Source organism: Nyctereutes procyonoides, unplaced genomic scaffold, assembly GCF_905146905.1.
Source record: "Nyctereutes procyonoides isolate TBG_1078 unplaced genomic scaffold, NYPRO_anot_genome, whole genome shotgun sequence".
In the NCBI taxonomy this organism is placed as follows: domain Eukaryota; kingdom Metazoa; phylum Chordata; class Mammalia; order Carnivora; family Canidae; genus Nyctereutes; species Nyctereutes procyonoides.
The window spans coordinates 13,951,802-13,978,239 of record NW_026575134.1 but is presented as its reverse complement, the minus strand read 5'-3'; the positions used below and the strand labels follow the sequence as shown (position 1 = coordinate 13,978,239).

At 36.4% G+C, this 26,438-nt stretch overlaps 1 protein-coding gene across 1 annotated transcript in view; it reads right to left on the bottom strand.

Annotated features, from left to right (window-relative positions):
* NAMPT (nicotinamide phosphoribosyltransferase) overlaps positions 1-26,438 on the bottom strand; it is a 42,303-nt gene that overhangs the window by 9,489 nt on the left and 6,376 nt on the right. Inside the window, exons 2-6 of the mRNA XM_055301253.1 lie at positions 11,837-11,993; positions 10,092-10,195; positions 7,830-7,958; positions 4,946-5,104; positions 4,253-4,389 (exon numbers count right to left, since the gene is read on the bottom strand). Of these exons, the coding sequence (XP_055157228.1) occupies positions 4,253-4,389; positions 4,946-5,104; positions 7,830-7,958; positions 10,092-10,195; positions 11,837-11,993 (686 nt within the window). The remainder of the gene's footprint in view (positions 1-4,252; positions 4,390-4,945; positions 5,105-7,829; positions 7,959-10,091; positions 10,196-11,836; positions 11,994-26,438) is intronic.

Here is a 26,438-nt window from a genome sequence, read left to right as displayed (position 1 = left end):
AGTGATTTTATCTCAAAACTGAAGAGTCCTACATACTAATTTATGTTTGAAACTGTCATTTCAACATGGGTTTTTTGTTGTTGTTGTTTTACCCTCCAAAGGACTGGAATAAAGTATTTATGCTGTCAGTGATATGCCAGTGCTAAAAGAGCATGTACACTTCAAGGTTATAAAGACTTAGCTACCCAGAGACTACTTTTGTCTGAAATGGAGAGACAGGATGTCTATTCACGTAAATCTCATTTTACAGTGAACACTCTCCTTGATAAATACAGAGGAAATCAACTCCCTACCTCATGCCAGCATCTGCAGGCTAAAGGTGCAATTAAACATGGATGAAGAGAAACCCCTTCTTCACATCACAAACTACTACTGTCCTCTTTATCTCTTTATAAGGATGGAGAGAATTAGCTCAAAGAATACAAACACTGGAGAGCTGTGCAATGAGAATAAACTCTTACAGGTAGGGCTGGTGGGCTATGGCAATATTTTCCCAGTGCTGTTACCAATACTGCCCCCAAACTCTGCTCTTAGTATCACGTAGCACACTTCGTTGCTTATTTTTAGTCTTTCATCTTGCTTTCTCTCTGGCACCTGAACTTTCCTGAAGCTTTCTTTCCCATGACTTCAGTGACCTCTCCCCCATATTTATTTAATTATTTTTCTATTTCTGGTGGTTCCTCTGCAGTCTTCCTCCTTCGATCTAACCACAGGCTCTGACCGGGCAGTGTGCTTTCCTCTATCCACCTCCCTGTGTGAAAAACACTCAAAGCTTTTTAAAAAATCCTCTTGTGGTAAGGGTTTCCAAAATATTTACCTTAGTCCAGGTTTTTCTTCTGGACTCCTGATCCACTAGTTAGGTAGGAAGAGGATTATCTTTATTACGTCATCATCATGGAGACATTTCCTATAGCACCCTCTACATAATCCAGTTGTGACACCTATTCTTCTGATAGGTGTTTGGTATATGGAGCTCATATGTATGTGTTCAGTGAATTCTACTAATACTATTATTCCAATTTCCAAGCATCAAATCAAATTGATAATTTTCCAAAGTTTGAGGGACAGGTTATATAGTAGCATGTTTTTCCTCCTTGATGTTCTATTGACTTATTTTTGCTTTACTTACATAGTTTAACATGGCAGTTTTGCATAAGCTCAAAAAAGTAAGCATTTTCTTACCCACATGATGTACAATTTTAAATTGGGTTCCACATTAAATAATACTCTAATGCTCCTCTTACACTTTTTGGTCAGCCAAACTCTCCCCACATCTTTGGGTTCAGTGGGGTTTTTAAAGATGTGTTATCACTGACTATAAGAAAGTGTGGCATGGCTTTGCACAATCTCAGAATAAGTAAATCAGGAATATGAAAATCATTATAGGAACAGAGCAAATAAGAATTTGAATATGTAAACTGATAGTACATTGGGAAGAAAACAGAAGTCCTGTTAAAACAAAAGATAATAGCATATTTTAAGTCCAGATTCCTATATTCCTTAAGAAAATATAACAATAATGGCAATGCTCTTAATTTTAGAGTTCTCTTGTCTTGGAGTTATTTTTAAATTTTTTTTTTAAAGATTTTATTTATTCATGAAAGACACACAGAGAGAGACAGAGACACAGGCAGAGACAGAAGCAGTCTCCTTGCAGGGAGCCAGATGTAAGACTTGATCCCGGGACTCCGGGATAACGCCCTGAGCCGAAGGCAGGTGCTCAACCACTGAGCCACCCAGGCGTCCCTATTTTGAAGTTATTTTAGATGTTCGGTCATTTATCCATAATGATCTTCTGATGTTAGAGATCTAGAATTTTAGTTCCTCCTTTTGTTTGGTTGGATGGAGGAACTGAGGAAGTGAAAGAAAAGCGACTTGCCCAAGGCCACCTAGAGTGTCAACTGTAAGGTTTACTGGGTCACTCAGATTTCCAAGCTTTCAGTCTAAAACTCCTTCTACTATACTACACTATTATTTAAAAGCTTTTTCTATTTAAGAACATCTGAAATATTCTTATATATTAAGGAGTCAAACTTACAAATGTAGCAAATATTATGAGACTTTAAAATGGATTTCATGCTTTTAACATGAAAACCTTAAGGAAGATACATCCTTATTCTCAGATTTCTAGAATCATACCTGTTACGTTACTACTGTGAAAATAAAACCATCAGTGAAAAGTCTAATATATGGATAGTACTTAAGTTTTTTTTTTTTTTTTTTTTTTTAAGATTTATTTATTTGAGAGAGAGAGCACGACTGGGGGCAGGAGCAGAGAGAGGGACAAGCAGACTCTCTGCTGAGCCCAGAACCTGACACGACTTGATCCCAAGACACCGAGATCATAACCTGAGCCAAAATGAAGAGCCAGCTGCTCAACAGACTGAGCCACCCAGGCACCCCTAGATACTAAAGTTTTTAGAAGATGTGCATACATCTAAGTCCAAAATAGGAATACTATAATTATAGAACCTATATCTATTGATGACATCCCTGTGTTCCCACTTTGAGGAGTCCTGACTGAGAATATTCAACAAAGTCCTACTGATACAGCAATGCCCGGGAATGTTTGCAGAATTTACCCTCTATCAACCCCAATCCAAATCATCAAATTCTAGTAATTTCTTTTTTTCAGATTTTATTTGACAGTGAACACAAGCAGTTGGAGTGGCAGGCAAAGGGAGAGGGAGAAACAGCAGGGAGCCTGATGCAGAACTCAGTCCCAGGACCCTGGGATCATGACCTGAGTCAAAGGCAGACGCTTAACCAGCTGAGCCCCCAGGTGAACCGAGTTCTAGCAATTTCATCTCCCAAGCCACTGCTCATGTTTAGCCACTTTTTTCCATTCACAGCCACTTGGTTCTACACCTTGTCATCTCTCCAAACTGTTGCAACAGCTTCCTATTCAGCCTCCTAACTTCTTTTTCTGTCAATTCATAGGATATCCTGCTATAAAAACAATCTTCCTAAAAAAAATATTTCTCTGACGACAAAGCTGCTTAGGCTCAGAACTTCAATGCTCACTCCCATTTGAAAAATGGAATTAACCTAGCAAGAGGTGCACACAGTTAACATTCAACGTCAAATGAATTTGAGGTCCTTTACTAACCTGTCTTTTGAGTCCACCCTATGTTCCCAACAAAATGTCTATTTTGTTTCAGCCCATATTCCCTAAACACATTCACTCTCCTCCTTTACTCTTGCTCTTTCAGACAATGCTTGATGTGTGGTAGGCATGCAATAAAGATTTACTCAGAGAATGATTGATCTCTCATGTCTAGTATTAAATTTTATCATTCCTTCAAGAAGTGAAGATTTCACATACCGTCTCTACAAAACCTTTCTTGATCCTTCCAGTGAGATAACATCTTTCCTTTCCTTCCCTTGCACCACTAGAGCACTTTAACCTCTTTAAAAGTACTTATCAACAGAGCAGAACGTTGCTAGTATTTTATTTTTATACTGAAAATAGGGTCAAGTTTTTAATCTTTCTGTCCCTTATAGCACCAGTAGATTGCCTCGGATAAAAGCTCAGCTTTATTCTAAAACTACACTACTGGTTTTAGTACCCTGCGATATCCAAGTATGAGTAGAACCTAATAACTTCCCCAAACTGATTACAGTAAATAATTTTTGTTATTAAGAACCAAAGATTAGGTTTAGCATACACTGTAAAAACTCCACTGCTTTACAATTAAGTTAACTCTAGGAGCAGAGCGGCTGCATTCTAGGTTATAACTGCTTTGTAGTTTAACTTGAGATGGTTTAGCAATATCAGATAAGGAAGCATAAAGGGAATCAGGACTCTTCCTTTCGTCAAAGGGCCTTACTTGCTTTTCTACAGTTGAGGGTACTGGGTCCAGGTGACAACTTGGTCATGTAGAAAGGAAAAGAGAAAAAGTGACCAAGTTTTATAGGGATGCTCCTAGATTTAACAAATAAAATGTATCTGCATATGGTAACAGAGCAGTTGAAAAAGTCATTAAAATAAGACTTACATGGCAATATAAGATTTGAAAGAAAGCTCTTAAATTGTTTTTATCTGGATGGTTCAAAGGTCTCTACCTCCCTGATACTAATTCTTATAACTAGTATAATCACTGAATTTGTATTGCTTAAATTCATGAAGATTTACTGTAGTTCCTGGCTTGTAATTAAGCAAAACATCACGGAATTACCAATACAAGAGTAAAAAAAGTCATTTTAGAAAACAAATGTTTCGATAATAGGAGGATGAAAAGAGAAGTGTTACCTGTGTTCTGCTGCTGGAACAGAATAGCCTGGAACAGGATCTTTCGTTCCATAGTATTTTTTAACAAAAGCAATTCCTGCTACTGTATCTGTTCCTTTGAAGTTAACCAAATGAGCAGACGCTCCGATGCCAGCAGTCTGGAAAATCAACCACAAATCAAAATCCAAAAAAAGAAAAAGCCTGTACTTAGAGGTATAAAGCATCTCTCAATCTCTCAAAGGGATTATTGTCTTCAGCTATTTTTAGATATTTAACTATTATTAGAGATAACAGTTCCTATAACAAAGACCCGGTTTTTCCTAAATATTTAAGGGGTCAACTGTTACCTCCTCAAAGAGACTTTTAGTGACTACCCCCTCATTTCCCACTAGCCTCTTTTCCCTTACTCTGCCCTGTGCTTTTCTGTAGCACATTGGCACCTGGTATATTTATAAGACATAACATTATCTGCCCATCTATCCATCTAATGTATAAAGGATACAGACATTTGTTGAAAACTTTATTCCATGTACTCTGAACAGAGGCTAACACATTCTAGGTACTTAAATATATATTTATTGACTGAATGTCTGAATTTCAAAATGTAGCCTACTCAGAAACAAGATCAGTATCAATAATTTCCCTCAAATTTATAATGGCAATCTAACCAACAAACCACTCTCCACTAAATGGAAGTTCATTTCAGTTTCTTACCTCTTGGGAAGAAACTCCTCTGTAGCCAAAATCATGTAACTTGTATTCCAGGCCATCCAAATTACCAGATGTCTCCAGCAAATATTTGGCCAATATTTTCTTTTGCTCTCTAGAATTTGTGGCTACTGTGATTGGATACCAGGACTGAACAAGAATAGTCTGTAGTGACAAAATTAATCACAAATATTAAAACATAAAATACTAAGTTCTTTCTGAGGAAGAGACTGCGTCCTTTGGTAGTAGGTCCTGGACCCCATACTACCAGGAATACCAGCTAGACATTTTGAACTGTATAGCAGGATGCCTTGGCTCAGGTCATGATCCTGGGGTCCAGAGACAGAGTCCTGCATTGGACTTCCTGCAGGGAGCCTGCTTCTGTCTATGTCTCTGCCTCTGTGTCTCTCATGAATAAGTGAAATCTTAAAACAAAACAAAACAAAAAAACAAAAAAGGAAAACTACCTGGAACATTTCTGCATATGCTGTAAAACTGAGTCACGGTCCATTTTATAATTCTTTTTAACAGCAAAAAGGTTTGGTTTTGCTTTTGGGAAGAGATGGTTATGTTTAGTCCAATGTGTTCATTCCTCACCCCATTGTAAATGTGAGTCAATCTTTGCAGAACCCTTCGGCGCTTCTAAACATGATTTGAAATTTGATTTGAGAACTTAAGATTTATTCTAGCATCAATACTGATATTGATAAAGCAATTCAATAATTTTAGTGTTTTTTAAAATTCAGGGTATGGTGAATAACAGTCAAAGAATATTAGTGGTAACTCTAAACATACAGTGGGAAAGGTCATTGGAAGGAATACTACTTAGTGCTATTTAAAATGTTTTAAATCAAGAACTGCCTGAAGAACATCTCTATATTTGTAAGTAACTAGTTTGTTGGATTTGGTAACAGATTTCATTTACAAGGTGGTAAACTTGGGTTGGGGATGGAGAAGATTAAGATAAGCCTCCTCTTACCCTTGCAACAGAAACCCACAAAGGATGCAAAGTTACTATGAAGAAGTCTCTTCTGGATACTTGGTATTTAGAGTAAACAGTTTTTTATGAAACACAGGATCTATCAGAAGCTATAATAGGGATGTGTCAGACCATAAAACCACTGTGGCTTAGATAAAAATAGCTACCAAGGAGAAATTATATAAGATAATATATATTAACAGAATAGAAAGTAAATTTGATAGAAGTTCTATTTCAGGTTCTAAGCAAATAAAAACAAGAACTATGTACTTTTTTCCCTTCAAAAGCTAACAGTCTCATGTTGGATTTTACACTTAATCATTTTGAAATTAAAAATGGTATTTGTTAACAAACTACTGCTCTAAGATGTTTATATACAACATTTATAACTTTCTGGTTTTTAAGTGAAATACACCAAAATAATAATGATTATTAAAATAGAGTTTTTGTTGTTATTGTTTTTAAAGGCTAGATTTTTTGTTCTTACTTTCTGAAGAAGATAAAAACATACATGAAACAAGGTAAGCTGGGAATTAGTCCTCTGTGTCCATATATACCTGCTTTATGGAAGTTCAATTAGACACAAGGGACAGTACTTACTGACTAAACCCTCAACCAGAAAATAAGGGGAAAAAAGGGAAAAAAGTTACCCATAGACGATGATTTTCAAAACAAGGTTTATCTGTTTGGGATCTTTTGGCATTGAACATAAAAGGATAGATGGGTAACTCTTTCTCTTGTGTTTTTATGATACCATCCTCTTAATACCTAGCATTTCCCAGTACAAATACTGTAACAACTATACACAAACTAATAATGTTTTCTTTTACTTTGAGTTCATAGTTAATTCAAAGTTTTAAGACATAGTAGTAAACTATTTAAAGTCTTTATTTTAATTAATTGTACATTTTTTTCTGGACCTATCAGTCTTCTGTAAGTTGATGTCCCATAAAGAGTCTTAAATAAGCAAGCTTTGAATTTTCTGTCAACTTAGAAAATGTATTTCAAACATAATCTTGGACCTCTTCATTCTTCTAAATTTTCCAGTCCTTATAAACAAAATCAATTGTATGATTTTACAATATGACAACAAATTAGTTTAATCAATTAACTATTAAGATAAAGAATTATTTCTAGGCACTGCGTAAACACCTCTCAGATAGTAAGGTGGTATTTCTATAATCACTTTCTAGGGTATTTCCTCTAGTAGAGAAAAATCTAAAGCTGTTGAGAAGCTAAGTAGATTATTAATATCAAAACTATGAGCATGTGAAAACAGGACTGCTTACATAGAGATGAAAGAAAAACAGACTTGCGGTATAAACTCAGAGTCTCTAATGTATCCTCCTCCTTTTTGGGCTCAGACATTAAACGAAATAATCAGCAAGTCTTGAGAGTGTTTAGATGAGAAATATCAGGTGGTAAAGCATAGGCTCTAAACTGATTAGATAATTAAGAAAGCTGTTATTAAAAATCTGAACAAAATTGCTTTATTATAATTAGAACAGAACATCTACAAAATACCTTAAGTTACTAGAAATAAAGCTATGCTATTTTTCTTAGTTTTCTCTATGATCATATACATTTAGGACTGCAACGAGCAAGATGGAAGCCAACGGACTTTTAACAATAATAGTTCTTAACAATTTCACTTAAAGTCTCAGAACATTAGACTTCACTGGAAGGAACCTTAAAGATTATTTAATCCAACTGTCATTTTATAAAGGAGAAAACTGAGGGTTTAGTAAATTATAGGAGATTACACAGGTTTGTTAGTAAAATTTTAAGACTAGAAGGGTTTAGTAAATTATAGGAGATTACACAGGTTTATTAGTAAAATTTTAAGACTAGAATCCCAGTTGAATGCTTTTCATATCTTTAATTGATGTTATATAATTAAAATAAATTCACCTCAATCCAATTTGTAAGCCAGTAACACTCTGGATCTGTGTTTTCCACTGTGAAGAGAACATTTCCTCGGGGAATGACATAGCCCTCAGGAACAGCTTTTATTTCTATTGGAAGGTGCCCATCATATTTCTGGTAACAGACAATAATGAATTTATTAATTCAACAGATGATACGTACTTACCTGTTTTAATAAGGCTCTTTACATCTTACAGAGCTAAACTTACTGTCATAGAAACTGCAATTGTACATGTTACTATACAGCTAGTAATGTAGTCCGAATATCCTTATTCTCTTAAAATAAAATTAGCTAAAATGATTAATAGTTTAGGCATTGATATTAATCTTTAAATTTTATGTTATTAAAGTACTTCTAAGAACATTTCTCACTAGAAGATGATGTCAAACTCATCAAAAGTTTTTCCCATTCTTTCAAAAAAAGTTTATTCCAACATATTCCAAAAATATTCCAAGAACACCATCTTTCTTCTAAGTAGCCATTTCCATAAAAGAAAAGCTAAAGGCTAGAAGACAAAATAAGGGACTGCTATTAGCAACATAAAATAATGACACAAACAAAAAAGAAATGAGAGAGCGCCTGGGTGGCTTGGTCAGTTAAACATCTGCCTTCCTCTCAGGTCATGATCTCAGGGTCCTGGGATCAAGCCCCACATCTTCAGGCTCCCTGCTCAGGGGGAGCCTGCTTCTCCCTCTCCTCCCTGCTTGTGGTCTCTCTTGCTATTTCTGTCACTATCTTTGTCTCTCTCAACTAAATAAAATCTTTAAAAAAAAAAAAAAAAGGAAAAGAGAGAGATCCCTGCCAGTAGAAGAACCTTAAGTAGGCTTTCTCTTCATCCTGGTAGCAGACTGAAAACCAATTTAGTAGCAGACAGGACAACCATTAAGTGTACTTTCTAAAACTTTGGCAATCAATATTGGAGTTAACAATTCTCTCTAAACCTAGGCTGAAACATATTTGCTAGAGAGCATTATGCCTCCCTTCTTTTAAAGGTAAAAGCTGTAGCTATATTTTGGCTAGGAAGGCAAATTATTTCAGAAATCCTAATAGTTTTTATGGGATTTGAGGTAGGTACTAGGTAAAAGAAAAATCTGTTTAATGAGAAGCACTGGAAGGCCTCAAGATATAGCAGAAATACTGCCTTAGAAAAACTAGCATGGACTCAAGAACACTGACTTGGATTCTGGGCAAGTCATTTAAACATTTCTAGGTCTCAGACTCTAATCTTAAAACAGGGTTAGAGAAGACTAGATCAGATCCCTAAGATTCTCTGAAAATCAAAAGATTTATCACCCTGGCTACTGGGAATTATATTAATAAGCTCAACACTGAACTTATCTATTACCATTCTCTTCTCAATAAGCCAAATGGGGTAAGTGCAGGAGTTAGCCAGCAGATTTTACTGACCTTACTTAAGATATATGGCAAGTACAGCACAGAGTGCTTACCTGACTTCTTCAAAGACCAATAAGTAAAAAAATAATAAACCCCAGTATTACGATATAATCCTGAAAGTTAAAGTATTTCTAATTATTTTGTGTTTGATAGTCTACGATAGAAAAGACATTTGTTTTTATAACATAAAATTAACAGTTTACATGGCAAGATGCCAAAAGATCCCATTCCCACGCTATCTTTGTAGTAAAGGCCACCACCAGAGGCCATTCACCTTCTTATTACTCAATTCCCAGGTATTTGGATGCTCAAAAGTTTAAGTAATTGATCCAAACATACTAGGTTATGACAGAGTATGACAAAGAATAAAAACTGACTTTATGGATCAACACAGAACCATTCCAATTATTCAGTCGGGGAAATGTCCTAGAATTACTAGATAGTGTTAGACTTCCTGCATCGATTCCCTTAAATAATCTATAGCCAAGAAAATAGACTTAAATTTCAAAACTGCCAAATAACCATGCCCTTTCCTCATTATATAGTGTATTTTCAATGAAAAGATTAAATCACCTTTCTGAAAAATGCTACTGATACAAATTATAATTCATTTATATTATAACCAATTACTTAGACCTGCTATAGATTCTATATAGTAATGATCTGCTACCAGAGGAAAAAAAATTAAATGTTACCCTTAACTTTTCACAACATTGTCTAAAATAGCCATTATATTTGGGTCATAGACAGGAAAAAATTGTAATTATAGTCTACTATTAAAATTCCTTTGTAAGACATTTTTAACTAAAAGCAAAACCAAAGTAGAGCAAAACATGAAAACCCTATTTTACCTCAAGAATGTAGTTCCATCCCTTTTCATTAAAGACATCATCCTGGAAATGCTCTCTATACACCTCTTTGGCTTCCTGGATCTTCTCTGCAGTCACTACTTTACCTGAAAAGACAAATTTCTCCTGTTTACATTTCTAAAGGCATTCTATAAATTGCTGAGATGCTGTAGGAATAATCTCTCTAGCTATTTTACCATTCTGTGTATAAAAAAACAAGAACTGAAGGGTTAATAATATCACCCAGAGTCAACAGCACAGCCAGAAAAGGAATTTACACTTCTGCTCACTCACCCTAAGCATGTATGTTCTTATCTGAAAAGCAGATGTGCAGAAGAAATTACTATGCATGTGGTATTTAAAAAAAAAATCAATAATAAGTTAACTTCTAAGATGATATTTTTTCTATCATTATTAATCTATATATTCTTCAAATTGGATACAGATAATTTTCCAGATAAATCTTTTTACTTTATTCATAAAGGGGATCTTCAGGCTACTAATCCAGTAATTTTCACAAGTACTAAGCTTTTGTTCCTCAAATACACCTTTAGTTATCGTTGGCTGTAAAAGGAGGATAATAGTAGAACACCTACTTACAGAATGACGGTGAGGACTAAGAGGGTTAAGACATGAAGCACTTAGCATAATGCTGGCCTATAATAGGCACTTAATTTTAGCTATAATTAATAATAAATAATAAAGTTTTTTAGCTATAGAACTGAAGAATGGCATCAGTCTTTAGTGACTTTATATAAGGTTACTTAGTAAACTCATTTAAAATATCTTGGGAAGTCTTGCTGCAAAGTACTTTGGATACTCAAATAGGTTTTCTTTTCTTTTTTTTTTTATTTATTTATGATAGTCACACACACACAGAGAGAGAGAGAGGCAGAGACATAGGCAGAGGGAGAAGCAGGCTCCATGCACCAGGAGCCCGACGTGGGATTTGATCCCGGGTCTCCAGGATCGTGCCCTGGGCCAAAGGCAGGCGCTAAATTGCTGCGCCACCCAGGGATCCCCTCAAATAGGTTTTCAATGGTGAAACATATCTGAACTATCTTAAAATTGCCAAGATTATGGAAAAAGGCAATTATCTGTAAAATTCAACTAATCTGTATTCACTTTTGAGATTATTTTTATTTTATACAGCTTCAGAGATGAAATTGTAAGTTCACAAAATGTATAAAACCTTTGGGAACTGTTCTCCCCCAAGAAATACCATTATAAAACATACTAGAAGTGGACTTTCAAATAAAAAGGCAAATAAATTATTTTGGGTTTTTTCCATCTTAAAATGCATTTGAGACTAAAGCCACAGTGTCAGGCAGTTCTGAAACATAGGCCTTTAAGATAAAATGGACTATGAAAAATATTTTTTATTTGCTACCATAATTCAAAATGAGTTCCCAGGTGAATAATGAATTCTTTGCTGTGAACTGACTTCAATCTATTAACTTACCAGATTAGCCTCAGAAAATTGACTTTTCTAAATTTATTCCCAAATTTATTAGTTTCAGAAAAATCTTTCTCATATTTAGAACAAGCACATATACCAAATTATAAGATTTAATGCATTCAAATTAACAGGTTTTCTACAATTCCAAAATAACCCTTAAAATAGTCAAAGTAATAAGTAATTACACCATTCAAAGAGTTACTTCAATCACAGAATATAACAATATAGGAGAAAAACTGTGAAGCATTACATAAAAGCAGCATTTTAAATGTACTAGGAAAAATAATACCTTTTAAGTACTTATGAAGAATGTACTGCAACCCATAAAATACTGTTTCCTCGTATTTCACCTTCTTTATTTTGGAGTTTTCTGTCTTCTTTTCACGGCATTCAAAGTAGGAATAAACTTTACTTGTATTGGGTGGGTACTGTTTATAGTGAGTAACCTAAAGGGAACAGAATTACTTGAGTTAGAGAACATCAGAATAGAATATAAATAATGACAGAAACGGCTTGAAATTATTTAAAACCAGAGAAATTACACATATTTGCTATTGATCAGCTTCTTTTCCTAGCTGTAAAGAATACAAAAATAAGCATCGAATTTATTAGGATACTTTTAATATTTCAGGATTTTTATTTCAAAACCAAAGGAGACTATTACATTTTATAAATCAAGAAACTGAATCTAAAGAGGTACGTGCCCTCTAAGGGGTCAGATGGACACTTGAAATCAAAGTTTGAAGAAAGGTATCTCATTTCATCTTGGGGAATGGTCTTCATTCAGAGAAAGAGAGATGTAGCTGACTGGGATGGGGGTGGGGTGGGGGGCATACCTATGATATAAAAAATGAACTGGAAGCAGAATTTAGTAGTTACTATCCAAATGTGCTATGTTTGATAAGTCACTAGTGAATGACTTCCCATGACTCTACTTCATCTGTTTAGGGAGGTAGTGAGAAGGACTCCTTTTGGTCTTCATAGTAACACTGTGAAAACCTTGATGTAAGCAACAGCAGCAGGAAAGAAATCCTGTTTTATAATATTACTTTTCTCAAATTCCCCTTGAATTGGGAAATAAATGCCTGTCCAATGCAACATCAAATCCTTAGGAGTTTAAAAAGCTGAATAAGTATTATCATACATTTCTCTCCCATGAATTTGGATTAAGAGTCACCATTGAAAGTTAATGTTTTTGTTTTAAGAAAAATATGTGTTCATTATAATTTGAATTTTCTTATACTTTAATGTGGTTAACACATTTTACCAATAGAAAGTAACTGGAAAAATAATGTGTATGTGCTTTGCTCAAACAGTAGAAATGAAAGTGCCTTAAAGCTTAAGATAGAAGGCAGTAAAGCAGGTAACAGTGGAATGATTGTTGCAGAACAACTTCCAAGGATGACCACTGTGGACCATCCTTCCTGTTTAGCTCTGTTCCTAAGTTTAGGGAAATCCAATGCTTTCCTTGTCTGACTGCACAATCCCAATAAAACTTGGCTTTAACCTAAAATGCCTTTGTAGTTTAGCACAAAAATTCTACAATAAATATACTCTATATAGAGAACCCCCCCCCCCAAAAAAAAAACACCATAAAAACCCTACACAAATGTTTAATAAGGGTTTCTTCTCCAAAAGAAGCAACTTGCAACTCTATGAAAACAGCACCCTGGGATCCCTGGGTGGCTCAGTGGTTTAGTGCCTGCCTTTGGGCCAGGGCCTGATCCTGGGGTCCCGGGATTGAGTCCCACGTTGGGCTCCCGCATGGAGCCTGCTTCTTCCTCTGCCTGTGTCTCTGCCTCTCTCTGTGTCTCTCATGCATGAATAAATAAAATCTTAAAAAAAAAAAAGAAAAGAAAGAAAAAGAAAACAGTGCCCTTATGCTGTTTGAAGGCAACCTGTGAGGTAAATCTTAAACCCAAAGATAGACACCAGAGTTTGGTTTGGGGTTTGGCTTTTTTAAGGTTAGAACCTTGACACTGATACCACTGGAAGCTGAAGTAGTAGCTCACTGAAATAGTTAAAACAAAACCCAGAGCAAAGACAACAAAATTTATATATGAATGACACCTTAGTGATAAATCATGACTACTTCAACTTAAGACACTAATTAGAAAAAAGGTAGCAACGCCCAAAAACATACCTAAGATGTATATAAAAACTAAAATACCCAGTTTACATCTCTAATTCCTTTAGTGGGAATAATCAGTGAAGCAGAACAAAGTCAACCATGATGAAGTAAAAATCAAATACAGGTCTGGATCACATCAGGCAAGTTTATAGAAGTCAGATTCAGAGTTGTGACTGTAGTTAGTCTGACCTTGCTGCAGTTCAGATACTTAAAGGTGTACCTTTTAAGTCTACCTTTTTTTATATCAGAATTTAAAAGTATGAGAAGGCAAATAAATTATTTTCATCTTCTGAGTGGACCAAACAGTGAAAAGCTGAATGGAAATGTTTCTAAACTATTTAACTCCACTTTGGCCTACAAGTTTACTAAAACTTTTCAATCACACAAATACAATTCCAGTTCTAGACAGTAACTGAGTATGTTTATAATTTTAAAGCTTTATGTCTGCCGTGTTATTTTATTATGTACTTAAAACTTTTGTATAAATATTCAGAATGCCTTCTCTAAAAACAAATGTCATTAAAAACACGAAACTGTCTAGGTTGCTTAATTAGAAATGAAGTGTAACTTCTCAAATATTCTTTGGAGAACTTTAGAGAACTGTTGTAGAATTTAGAAGCTAATTCTCAGGCAATTAACCACCTGCCAATGAACACCCGATATATTTATGGAATAAAATAGTATGCTTGGATCTATTTATATTGTCTTGTACCATTGTTTTAATGGGAAAAAAACTTTTTATTTTTATTTTTTAAAAGATTACTTATTTATTTATTTATTTATTTATTTATTTATTTATTTATTATGATGGGGGGGAGGGAGAGAGAGAGAGAGAGAGAGGCAGAGACACAGGAGGAGGGAGAAGCATGCCAGGAGCCTGATGTGGGACTCGATCCTGGGACTCCAGGATCGTGCCCTGGGCCAAAGGCAGGCGCTAAACCGCTGAGCCACCCAGGGATCCCCCGGGAAAAAACTTTTTAAACAAAGCTCCTTAGTAAATAGTATTCTAAGAACACAGCCAATAGAGAATTAATGATTCTGGTTTTACTAGGTTTACTATTCTCTTCATTTTATTTTCTGCTAAACTGCTCTCTCTGAACCCCTTGGAACCTTCACTAGAAAATGAGATACAGCAAAAAAAAAAAAAAAAAAAAAAAAATCAATTGTTATTTTATAGTTTACTCACAAATATATACTGTGTATCCACTAGGTATCAGACAATGTTTCAAGTACTGAGGATGGGAAAGCAAAATGGATGGAGAAGGCTTTTATTCTCAAAGGGCTAATGAGGGTTCAAAGGTCAGAGAAAAACATATAAATCAACAAAATAACTTCAGATCAAGATATAGGTTTGAAAAATTAAAAGACAATGTGGGTGAAAAATTAAAAGACAATGAGGGGCTAGAGGAGCCTGATAACTGCTGTCCACAGGGAGCCAGGAAGGCTTCTCTGAAATGGTGACATGTGACAGGACTTAAACTACAGGGAGATAGGAAGTACATTGATTTAAGGGACAGAAGACAACACCAGTGTGGCTGGTGCTTGCAGAGTAGGGAGGAGGAGGTAGATGGTAAGGTCATAGCAAGAGGCAGGGACAAGATCATGGAAGGCTTGTACGTTACCACAAGGAGCCTGAATATTACATCAAGTGCAACAGAAAACCATTAGTATGTTTTAAGCTGGAACAAATATGATCTGGTTCATATATTACAAGGATCAGCTTGACAGGTCGAGAATGGATTACAGGATGACTAAAGACGAAGCAGGGCCATCAGGTAAGAGGCTAAAGACTAGCTTAGGTGAGAGAAGTGGCTCATTTGGAGGTAAAGGAGAATTAGGTTAATAGATTCTATTTGGGGGATAAAATGGGGGAGGAATTAAGAATGTTTTCTACAGTTCTGGCTTGAGCAACTGGGTGAATAATGGTGCCATTTAGTGAGAGGAGGAAGGAATAAATTTGGAACTCAAGAGCTCAGTTTTAAATATATCAAGTAATACAAACAAAGTTTCATAGTATTCAAAATTAAACAACTACAGGAAGGGAGCTCCTAAATCATATATATATTTTTTAGCACTACTTTGACTTCTATCAATAGATAAAATGGAAAAAAAAATAGATAAAATGGTTCCACAATAAATTTAACATTATTTATATGATGAAAATAGCTAATTTCTATAATATTCTCAGCAAACTCTACCCCAAAAAATATTTCCTAAACTGGAATGATTTTCCTACAGCTAACAGAGCACTATCAGTCACAAACACATGTAAAGAACATAGACACACAGGAAATTTTAGCTCTTTTAATAGAACTTAATTTCACACTCATGTGATTAACTTCATGACAAACTAAAAATTATAATCTTTAGGCTAAATATCCTGTTCCAAGTATGATACTTAAAGAGAAATATGAGGGGTCCCTGGGTGGCTTAGTTGGCTAAGCATCCAACTCTTGATTGCAGCTCAGGTCACGATCTCAGGGTCATGAGATTAAGCCCTGTGTTGGGCTCTGCGCTGGATACAGAATCTGCTTAAGAGTGTCTCTCTCCCTCCTTTTTCCTCTGCTCCTCATCCCCCTACCCCACCAAAAATAAAAAAATAAAGAGAAGAGAAATATTTAAGTTGCATAGAATCTTTCTGTGAGAGCAAACTCTAAGTTGTTCTGAAGCTTCTCCATATTTCCTATAAAATTGATTTGATGTTTTTTTCAAGAGCTTTCCTCTCACAGTGAGATCACAAGATCAAAGGCAACCACTACTAACCTACTTTACCAGTTATAATTTTAACAGCTAAGAAATGATCAAAAACCAAAATTTTAACAATACCATGTGTACATAAGAGCGCATGGATTAATATATATATAATGTCACAAATAAGTTATATTATCTATATAATTTGTAAGGGCACTAAGAAGAGAATCCACTTAGCCTCAGACTTTCTGCCTTGTCAATGCTCATGTGCTAGAAATAGCAAAATAATAATAATGATTCTTTCTTTTCTTCAACATTATTTAAGATTTCTCAAGCCCTGGAGATACTTCCATTGCTGCAGAAAGTTATTTTTTGTTATCTGGCTTCTGAAGCAATAATAACCTCAAAAATATGGCTTAATGATTTTTGGACTAAATTTTGGAGAAGAGAGGAAATTGTCAAATCACTATAATCATATTGCCCCTTCCCCTAAACCTCCTGGCACAGAGTTCTTGAAAATTTGTACTTTTTTTTATATGTATATTTTTTATTGAAGTTCAATTTGCCAACATATAGTATAACACCCAGTGCTCATCACCCAGTCACCCGATCCGTCTGCCAATCTCCCCTTCCACACTACCCCTTGTTCATTTCAGTCAGCAGTCTCTCATGTTTTGTCACCCTAATTTTTCCCATTCATTTTCTCTCCTTTCCCTTATAATTCCTTTCTCTATTTGTTATATTCCCCATCTGAGTAAAACCATATAACGATTGTCCTTCTCTGATTTACTTACTTCACTCAGCATAATACCCTCCAGTTCCATCCACGTGGAAGCGAATGGTGGGTATTTGTTGTATCTAATGGCTGAGTAATATTCCACTGTATACATAGACCACATCTTCCTTATCCATTCATCTGTCGAAGACATTGAGGCTCCTTCCACAGTTTGGCTATTGTGGACATTGCTGCTATAAACATTGGGGGGAAGGTGTCCTCCCAGTTCACTGCATCTGTATCTTTGGGGTAAATCCCCAGCAGTGCAATTGCTGGGTGGTAGGGTAGCTCTCTTTTTAACTCTTTCAGGAACCTCCACACAGTTTTCCAGAGTGGCTGCACCAGTTCACATTCCTACCAACAGTGCACAGGGTTCCCCTTTCTCCACATCCTCTCCAACATTTGTTGTTTCCCGTCTTGTTAATTTTCCCCATTCTCACTGGTGTGAGGTGGTATCTCATTGTGGTTTTGACTTGTAGTTCCCTGATGGCCAGTGATGTGGAGCATTTTCTCATGTGCTTGTTGGCCATGTCTATGTCTTCCTGTGTGAGATTTCTGTTCATGTCTTTTGCCCATTTCATGATTGGATTGTTTGTTTCTTTGCTGTTGAGTTTAAGAAGTTCTTCATAGATCTTAGATACTAGACCTTTATCTGATATGTCATTTGCAAATATCTTCTCCCATTCTGTAGGTTGTCTTTTAGTTTTGTTGACTGTTTCTTTTGCTGTGCAGAAGCTTTTTATCTTGATGAAATCCCAATAGTTCATTTTTGCTTTGGTTTCACTTGCCTTCATGGATGTATCTTGTAAGAAGTTACTGTGACCAAGTTCAAAAAGGGTGTTGCCTGTGTTCTCCTTTAGGATTTTGAGGGATTCTTGTCTCACATTTAGATCTTCCATCCATTTTGAGTTTATCTTTGTGTATGGTGTAAGAGAATGGTCTAGTTTCATTCTTCTGCATGTGGCTGCCCAATTTTCCCAGCACCATTTATTGAAGTGACTGTCCTTTTTCCAGTGGATATTCCTTCCTGCTTTGTCGAATTAGTTGACCACAGAGTTGAGGGCCCATTTCTGGATTCTGTTCCATTGATCTATGAGTCTGTTTTTGTGCCAGTACCACACTGTCTTGATGATCACAGCTTTGTAGTAAACTTGAAATATGGCACTGTGATGCCCCCGGCTCTGGTTTTTTCAATATTTCCCTGGCTATTAGGGGTCTTTTCTGATGCCACACAAATCTGAAGATGATTTGTTCCAATTCTCTGAAGAAAGACCATGGTATTTTATAGGGATTGCACTGAATGTGTAAATTGCCCTGGGTAGCATAGACATTTTCATAATATGAATTCTTCCAATCCATAAGCATGGAATATTTTCCCATCTCTTTGTGTCTTCCTCAATTTCTTTCAGAAGTGTTCTATAGTTTTTAGGGTATAGATCCTTTACGTCTTTGGTTAGGTTTATTCCTAGGTATCTTATGCTTTTGGGTGCAATTGTAAATGGGACTGACTCCTTAATTTCTCTTTCTTCGGTCCCATTGTTAGTGTATAGAAATGCCACTGATTTCTGGGCATTGATTTTGTATCCTGTCACATTGCCAAATTGCTAAGAGTTCTAGCAATCTTGGGTGGAGTCTTTTGGGTTTTCTATGTATAGTATCATGTCATCTGCAAAGAGGGAGAGTTTGACTTCTTCTTTGCCAATTTGAATGCGTTTTATTTCTTTTTGTTGCCTGATTGCTGAGGCTAGGACTTCTAGTACTATTTTGAATAGCAGTGGTGAGAGTGGACATCCCTGTCCTGTTCCTGATCTTAGGGGAAAGGCTCTGTTTTTCCCCATTGAGAATGATATTCACTGTGGGCTTTTCATAAGTGGCTTTTAAGATATTGAGGAATGTTCCCTCTATCCCTACACTCTCAAGAGTTTTATCAGGAATGGATGCTGTATTTTGTCAAATGCTTTCTCTGCATCTATTGACAGGATCATATGGTTCTTGTTTTATCCCTTGTTGATATGATCTACCACATTGTATTATTAAGAGTGTTGAACAAACCTTGCATCCCAGGGATAAATCTCACTTGGTCATAGTGAATAATCTTCTTAATATGCTGTTGGATCTTATTGGCTAGTATCTTGTTGAGAATTTTTGCATCCATGTTCATCAGGGATACTGGTCTTTAATTCTCCTTTTTCATGGAGACTTGTCTGGTTTTGGAATCAAGGTGATACTGGCCTCATAAAACGAGTTTGGAAGTATTCCATCCCTTTCTATCCTTCGGAACAGCTTTAGTAGCATAGGTATTATTTCCTCTTTAAACGTTTGATACAATTCCCCTGGGAAGCCATCTGGCCCTGGGCTTTTGTGTCTTGAGAGTTTGAAATTGACTGCTTCAACTTCCTCGCTGGTTATTGGCCTGTTCAGGTTTTCTATTTCTTCTTGTTCCAGTTTTGGTAATTTGTTGTTGTCCAGAAATGCATCCATTTCTTCTAGATTGCCTAATTTGTTGGCTTATTGCTGCTCATATGTTTTTAAAATCGTTTGTATTTCCTTGGTATTGGTTGTGATCTCTCCTCTTTCATTCATGATTTTACTGTGTCTTTTCTCTTTTCCTTTTAATAAGGCTGGCCAATAGTTTATCTATATTATTAATTTTTTCAAAGAACCAACTCCTGGTTTTGTTCATCTGTTCTACATTTCTTCTGGTCTCTAGTTCATTGAGTTCTGCTCGAATCTTTATTAACTCTCTTCTGCTGGGTGTAGGTTTTACTTGCTGTTCTTTCTCCAATTCCTTTAGGTGCAAGGTTAGCTTGTGTATTTAGTTTTTTCCAATTTTTGGAGGGAGACTTGTATTGTGATGTATTTCCCCTCTTGGGACTGCTTTTACTGTATCCCAAACATTTTGAATGCTTGTATCTTCATTTTCATTAGTCCAAGAATCTTTTTAATTCTTTTCTAATTTCCTGGTCGACCCATTCATCTTTTAGCAGGATACTCTTTAACCTCCATGTGTTGGAGTTTCTTCCAATTTTTTTCTGGTGACTGAGTTCTAGTTTCAAAGCATTCTGGTCTGAAAATATGCAAGGGACAATCCCAATCCTTTAGTATCGGTTGAGACCTGATTCGTGACCCAGTATGTGATCTATTCTGGAGAAAGTTCCATGTGCACATGAGAAAAATGTACTCAGTTGCATTTGGATGGAAAGTTCTGTACATATCGGTGAAATCCATCTGGTCCAGTGTATCATTTAAGGCCCTTGTTTCTTTGCTGATGTTGGGCTTAGAAGATCTGTCATTTGCTGAAAGCACCGTGTTGAAATCTCCTACAACTTTGGTTATTAATTGATTGATATACCTGGCAGCTCCCACACCACATTAGGGGCATAAATATTCATGATTGTTTGTTGGATAGACCCTTTAAGTATGATATAGTGTCCCTCTTCATCTCTTACTACAGTCTTTGGGATAAACTTTATCTGATATGAGGATTACTACCCCAGCTTTCTTTTGAGGACCATTTGAATGGTAAATGGTTCTCCACTCTTTCATTTCCAGGCTGCAGGTGTCCTTACGTCTAAAAGGAGTCTCTTATAGACAGCAAATAAATGGGTCTTGCTTTTTTTTTTATGCAGTCCAATACCCTGCGTCATTTGATGTGATCATTTAGCCCATTCATGTTGAGTAATTATTGAAAGATATGAATTTAGCATCATCATAATACCTATTCAGTCCCTGTTTTTGTGGATTATTTCCTTTGGGTTCCCTCTTTCCCTCATATTCTTTCAGTTTCTGCCTATCTTGGAAGCTCTTTATCTCTCCTTCTATTCTGAAGAGAGCCTTGCTGGATAGAGTATTCTTGTCTGCATGTTCTTCTCATTTAGGAGCCTGAATATACCATGCCAGCCCTTTCTGGCCTGCCAGATCTCTGTGGAGAGGCCTGCTGTGAATCTGATATGTCTCTCCATGTAAGTTGAGAATCTCTTGTCTCTCACTGTTTTAAGGATTTTCTCTTTATCTTTGGAATTTGCAAGTTTTGCTGTTAAATGTTGAGGTGTTGAACGGTTTTTATTGATTTTGGTGGGGGCCTCTATATCTCCTGGATCTGAATGACTGCTTCTGTCCCAAATTAGGGAAGTTCTTAGCTATGATTTGTTCAAATATACTTTCTGGCCCATTCTCCCTCTTGGCGTCTTCTGGAACCCCAATTATATGTAGATTTTTCCTTCTCAGGCTATCATTTATTTCCCTAAGGCTTTCTTCATGGTCTCTTAGTTTTGTTTTTCTCTTTTTTCCTCAGTTTTGTCCTTATCATTAAGTTGTCTTCTATGTCACTCACTCTTTCTTACACCTCATTAACCCTAGCCTTTAGGACATCCAGTTTGGATTGCATCTCATTTATTTTTAATTTTGGCCTGATTAGATCTAAATTCTGCAGTAACGAAGTCTCTAGAGTCCTTTATGCTTTTTTCCAGAGCCACCAGTAGCTTTATAATTATGCTTCTGAGTTGGCTTTCTGACATCGAATTGTAATCCAAATTATGTAACTCTGTGGCAGACAGGACAGTTTCTGATTCTTTCTTTTGTGGTGAGTTCTTCTTTCTAGTCAGTTTGTTCAGTGCAGAGTGGCTGTATGAGTGGGCTGAGTCAAAAATATCAACCACGACCTAAGTAAATTTCACCCTAGATGATTCTTGTTAGAAGCGAAAACTTAAACACGACCTAAGTAAATTTCACCCTAGATGATTCTTGTTACAAGCGAAAACTTTTCTCTCTGTAGCATTCTGGCTGTTCTCTCTTTAAATCTCAGGTTGAATTCATAGGTGTTCAGGATATTTTGAAAGTTAACTATGTAAGTTGGTGGGACCAGGTGAGTTGAGGACTCCTACTCTTCTGCCATCTTGCCCCGCCCTCAATTTTACTTTTTTTGCCACAATTTTGAAAAAGATGTAGTCAACTGACAAAGTCCACACCAGCTTCTGGTATCTTTCTTTTGCAAAATATTATTCAATTACAACTGACCTAAGTTATTCTTCCTATGAAGTGCATTTGTGATTTACATACAGGATTTTATTTCTGTTGCTTTATCTTTTCCTATAACTTTTAATATAAAACTCACTGGAAAATAGCACTGTATGAATGTACAGGTAATTTCTAACATATGAACTGCAACAGTACGCCACTCCTCACAAGGCTCAGGCTGCCATGAGAGTCACTGTGACTGTTCAGAATGAAAGAGAAGCAATTATGAAAACAGGAACAGCTCAGAGAAAGACACCTCAGAGAAAGTTCCACAGGACTAACTTGCCAATGAGGTCTGTCTCCAACTCTTTTTTCTAAAAAGCCCAAATCTTTAAAGTCTGTCAATTTCTCATTAATGAGGCTGCAAAATCTTTTTTAGAAAAGCTACTGGGTGCCTAATCATCATCATACATGAATTATACAATCTTCTGTTACTTCTCCAAAGACAACTTTCACCCATCCTGGATTTTAAGAGGTATCTTTGTCTTTTATAATACCTAGGAGATCTCCAATTTTTATTAAATGAATTAATTAAAATGGGCTGAGTTCTAGATAACCAGTTTACAAATGACCTTTTGAGAAGCAACCCACACTGGATAGCACAATTCGTAACAATGGCTGATTTAACACACTTTTCATTAACAGTGTGTAATGTGTAAATTGCTTAGAGTATTGTACACTATATATATTTTTCAACTTAGTTGACAACAACTTCCATATTAATCTGCTACTAGGTAAGATGTTCAGAAATGAAATTCTTCTCTGCTTTAGTTTGTTACTAACATTACCTACATAAAAGTAAGGGAAAGGAACAAAGAATGGAAATGCACTTTTAACGGGCAAATTATTTGTAAACTAATCAATGGCTACTCTAGAGATAGGTGAGGAAAAAAAACAAACAAAAATCTGACCTGTCCCCTTATGAAAAGTTCCAAATGCTTTTTAAATACTGCAGTGGCTAAAGCAGCCCAATGCATCTTTCCCTAGCTGGGTTAGCACAACATAAATACAACCCAGTAGATACTTTTACTTTATGCCATTTTGAAAATGCTTAAACAAAAGCCCAGGATTAAAATGGAGAAACAATCACATTTACGTATTTCTCACTTCCTTATTACGTAGAATACATGATGAAATTACAGAAACGAATATATATTTTCAATGCTCCTCCTTTGGTCCAAATTGTCTTGAACCCTCCAGAGAGGATCCAAGTAAAGATAAAATAACCACACTGTTATGTGCTTGGACACTACCCTACTACTTGCAAAAAATCTTTCTGTAGTCTTTAGACAACCAACCATTTTTTCTTCAGTTTTAGAAAGAAGAAAACAATTATTCTCTCCTCCATCAACACGTCTAAAACCACTAGGTTCCCTACCTACTTTAACTGGCCACTAGTTTGTAAGTACTGATAAGAATATAATAGCCCTGTGTAACTGCCAAATAAAAATTTCATTATTTCTAATCTCAAGATTATCATTTCTATCTCTTTTTCATCTAAGAAGATAAAAAGGTAAAAATGGAATGGAATATAGGTTATAGGACCACAGAATATGTAAGGTAAACAAAACTTAAAAACTTCAGTGTAGAATACACCATCTACTTTAGTGTACTGTGGTAAAGGATTGGTATAAAATATCAACCTGACTGAATCCTCTTGAGGGATTTTTTTGGGGGAAAAATGAAAAAAATCTTACTATGGTGAAAATCTTTTAAGAATGTTTTTAAAAAGATTTTATTTTTTGAGAGATTGAAAGAGAGTGAGCATGAGCTGGAGGGAGGGATAGAGAAAGCGGGAGAAGTGAGCTCACCACTGAGCACGGAGCCCAACAAAGGGCCCAAACCCAGGACCCCCAAAACATGACCTCTGTTGAAGGCAGATGCTTAACTAGCTGAGCCACCCAGGCACCCCAAGATGAAAATCTTAAAAAGTTTCATACTATACAAACTTGGAAGATGGTAGCAGAGTAGGAAGATGGTAGCAGAGTAGGAGAACACAAGACTTGCCTCATCCCACAACTAGGTAACTATCAAATCATCCTAAATACCCTAGAAACTTATCTATAAACTGGTAGTACAAACCCACAACTAAAGGTAGAGAAGACTCAACACAGAAGAAGGTAGGAAGTACGGAGATGAGGTTTGGGAGAAATGGATGGTGGCAGTGGAAGAGAAAAGTGCTAGAGACAAACTAAACAAAGGAGAGCACACCAGAATATGAATCCCCATAACAATTGGAAAGAGAGAGGAGCTGAATTTCATGAGTTCTTGCAACCAGTTGGGTTAAAGACCCAAGTTTTGAAGGTCAGCAGGCTTGGCTGGGTTAAAGCCCAGAGGGCACTGAACTGCTCTTGGAGAGAAGCCCATGAACATAGTGTGGAAACAGTGATCTGAAGAGCACCTGGAGGGCACACAGTGGGGATGTTACCTGCTCATCTTGGCCAATGTCCCAGAGGGGCAGCACTCATGGAGAGACCCTTCAAGGAACAAAGGAACTGGCAGGAGCCATTTCCCTTCCCTGCCCCTCAGCATAAGCACAGGGCCACTTATGGGAACCAGTGCAGCATCCACACTCCTTACCTAACTTGCTTACACCAAGCCTCCCTGCCCTGTGCTTGGATAGAACTGCCCCTCCCAGTCATGTTTGCCTCAGTCCTAGCACTGTGGGCTCCCTCACCCAGAAGTCTGGCCCAAGTCCTTGCTCACACAGTGCCTCTGGAGGCGGGAGATTTGCAGGGCCTCGGTTCCAGTGGTGGTGGTGACAAACTTCATTCCACAAGCACACCTAGTTAATGTGCTACATTCAGACCAGGGACCAAACACTGCCAAAAACAAGCAAAGAGAGGCTCCACAGATGACTGGCCTGAAGGATAAAGGGGCCAGGACACAACAGCTGAGCACATGCGGCACACACTGGAGATACTCCCAGAAGTGCCAGGCCCTGGGGAACAGGAGACACTACATGGCACAGCACTACATGACCTCTTCTTCATTACCCTCAAAACAGGAGATAGAGCTGATTTTCCTAATACACAGAAGCATGCACAGAGACTAAGACAAAATGAGAAGACTGATGAACTTGTCCCAAATGAAAGAACAGGACAAGGGCACGGGCAGAGATGTAAGTAAAACAGATACATGTAACATGCCAGATAGAGAATTTAAAGTAATGACCATAAAACTATTCACTGAACTTGAGAAAAGAGTGAAAGGCATCAGTAAGACCATTAACACAGAGATAAGGAATATCAAAGCCAATAAAAAGGGCTCAATAAATAAAATAAGAAATAAGCTTGATGGAATGAACAGTAGGCTGGAAGCAGCAGAGAAACAAATTAATGACCTAGAAGACAGTAATGGAAAAAGTAATCAAGAACAAGAGAGAAATAATAATCATGAAAAATGAGAATATGTATAGGGAACTCAGTGACACCATCAAATGTATTAATATTCATAGTCTAGGAGTCCCAGAAGAAAAAGACAGAAAAAAGGGGGAAGAAAATTTATTTGAAGAAATAATATCTGAGAACTTCCCTCAACTTGGGGAAGGAAATAGACATCCGGATCCAAGAGACACAGAGAACCCACCCCCCCCCACACACACACACCACCAAAATAAAAAAAATCAGATCCACAGCAAGACATAAAGTAATTAAACTGGCAAAATAGAGTGATAAAGAAAAAACTTTAAAAGCAGCAGGCAAAGGAATATAGTCACATACAAAGGGAAACTCCATCAGGCTATCAGTGGATCATTCAGCAGAAACTTTTCAAGCCAGAAGAGCATGGTATATTCAAAGTGCGTGAATGGGAAAAATCTGCAGCCAAGAATACACTATCCAGCAAGGCTATCATTCAGAATACAAGGAGAGATTAAGAGTTTCCCAAAGACTAAGGGAGTTCATTCACTAAACCAGCCCTGCAACAAATATATATATATAATTTTAAAGGGGAAATCTCTGAGTGGAACACAGAGACCAAAATTGACAGTATAAGAGTAGGAAAATACAACACTGAAAATGAATAGATCTGTAAAAAAAAATCAGTCAAGAAACTCACTAAATAAAAGGATATAAAATATGACAACATATACTTAAAATATAGTGACAAAAGGAATAAAGAACGGGCTCAAACTTAAATGACCATCAATGTAATATAGACTGCTAAATGCCAAAGAGATTATATACAAACCTAATGGTAAACACAAATATAAAGCCATTAATATGCAAATAAAGACAAACAAATCCAAATACATCACTAAAGAAAATGAGAACACCA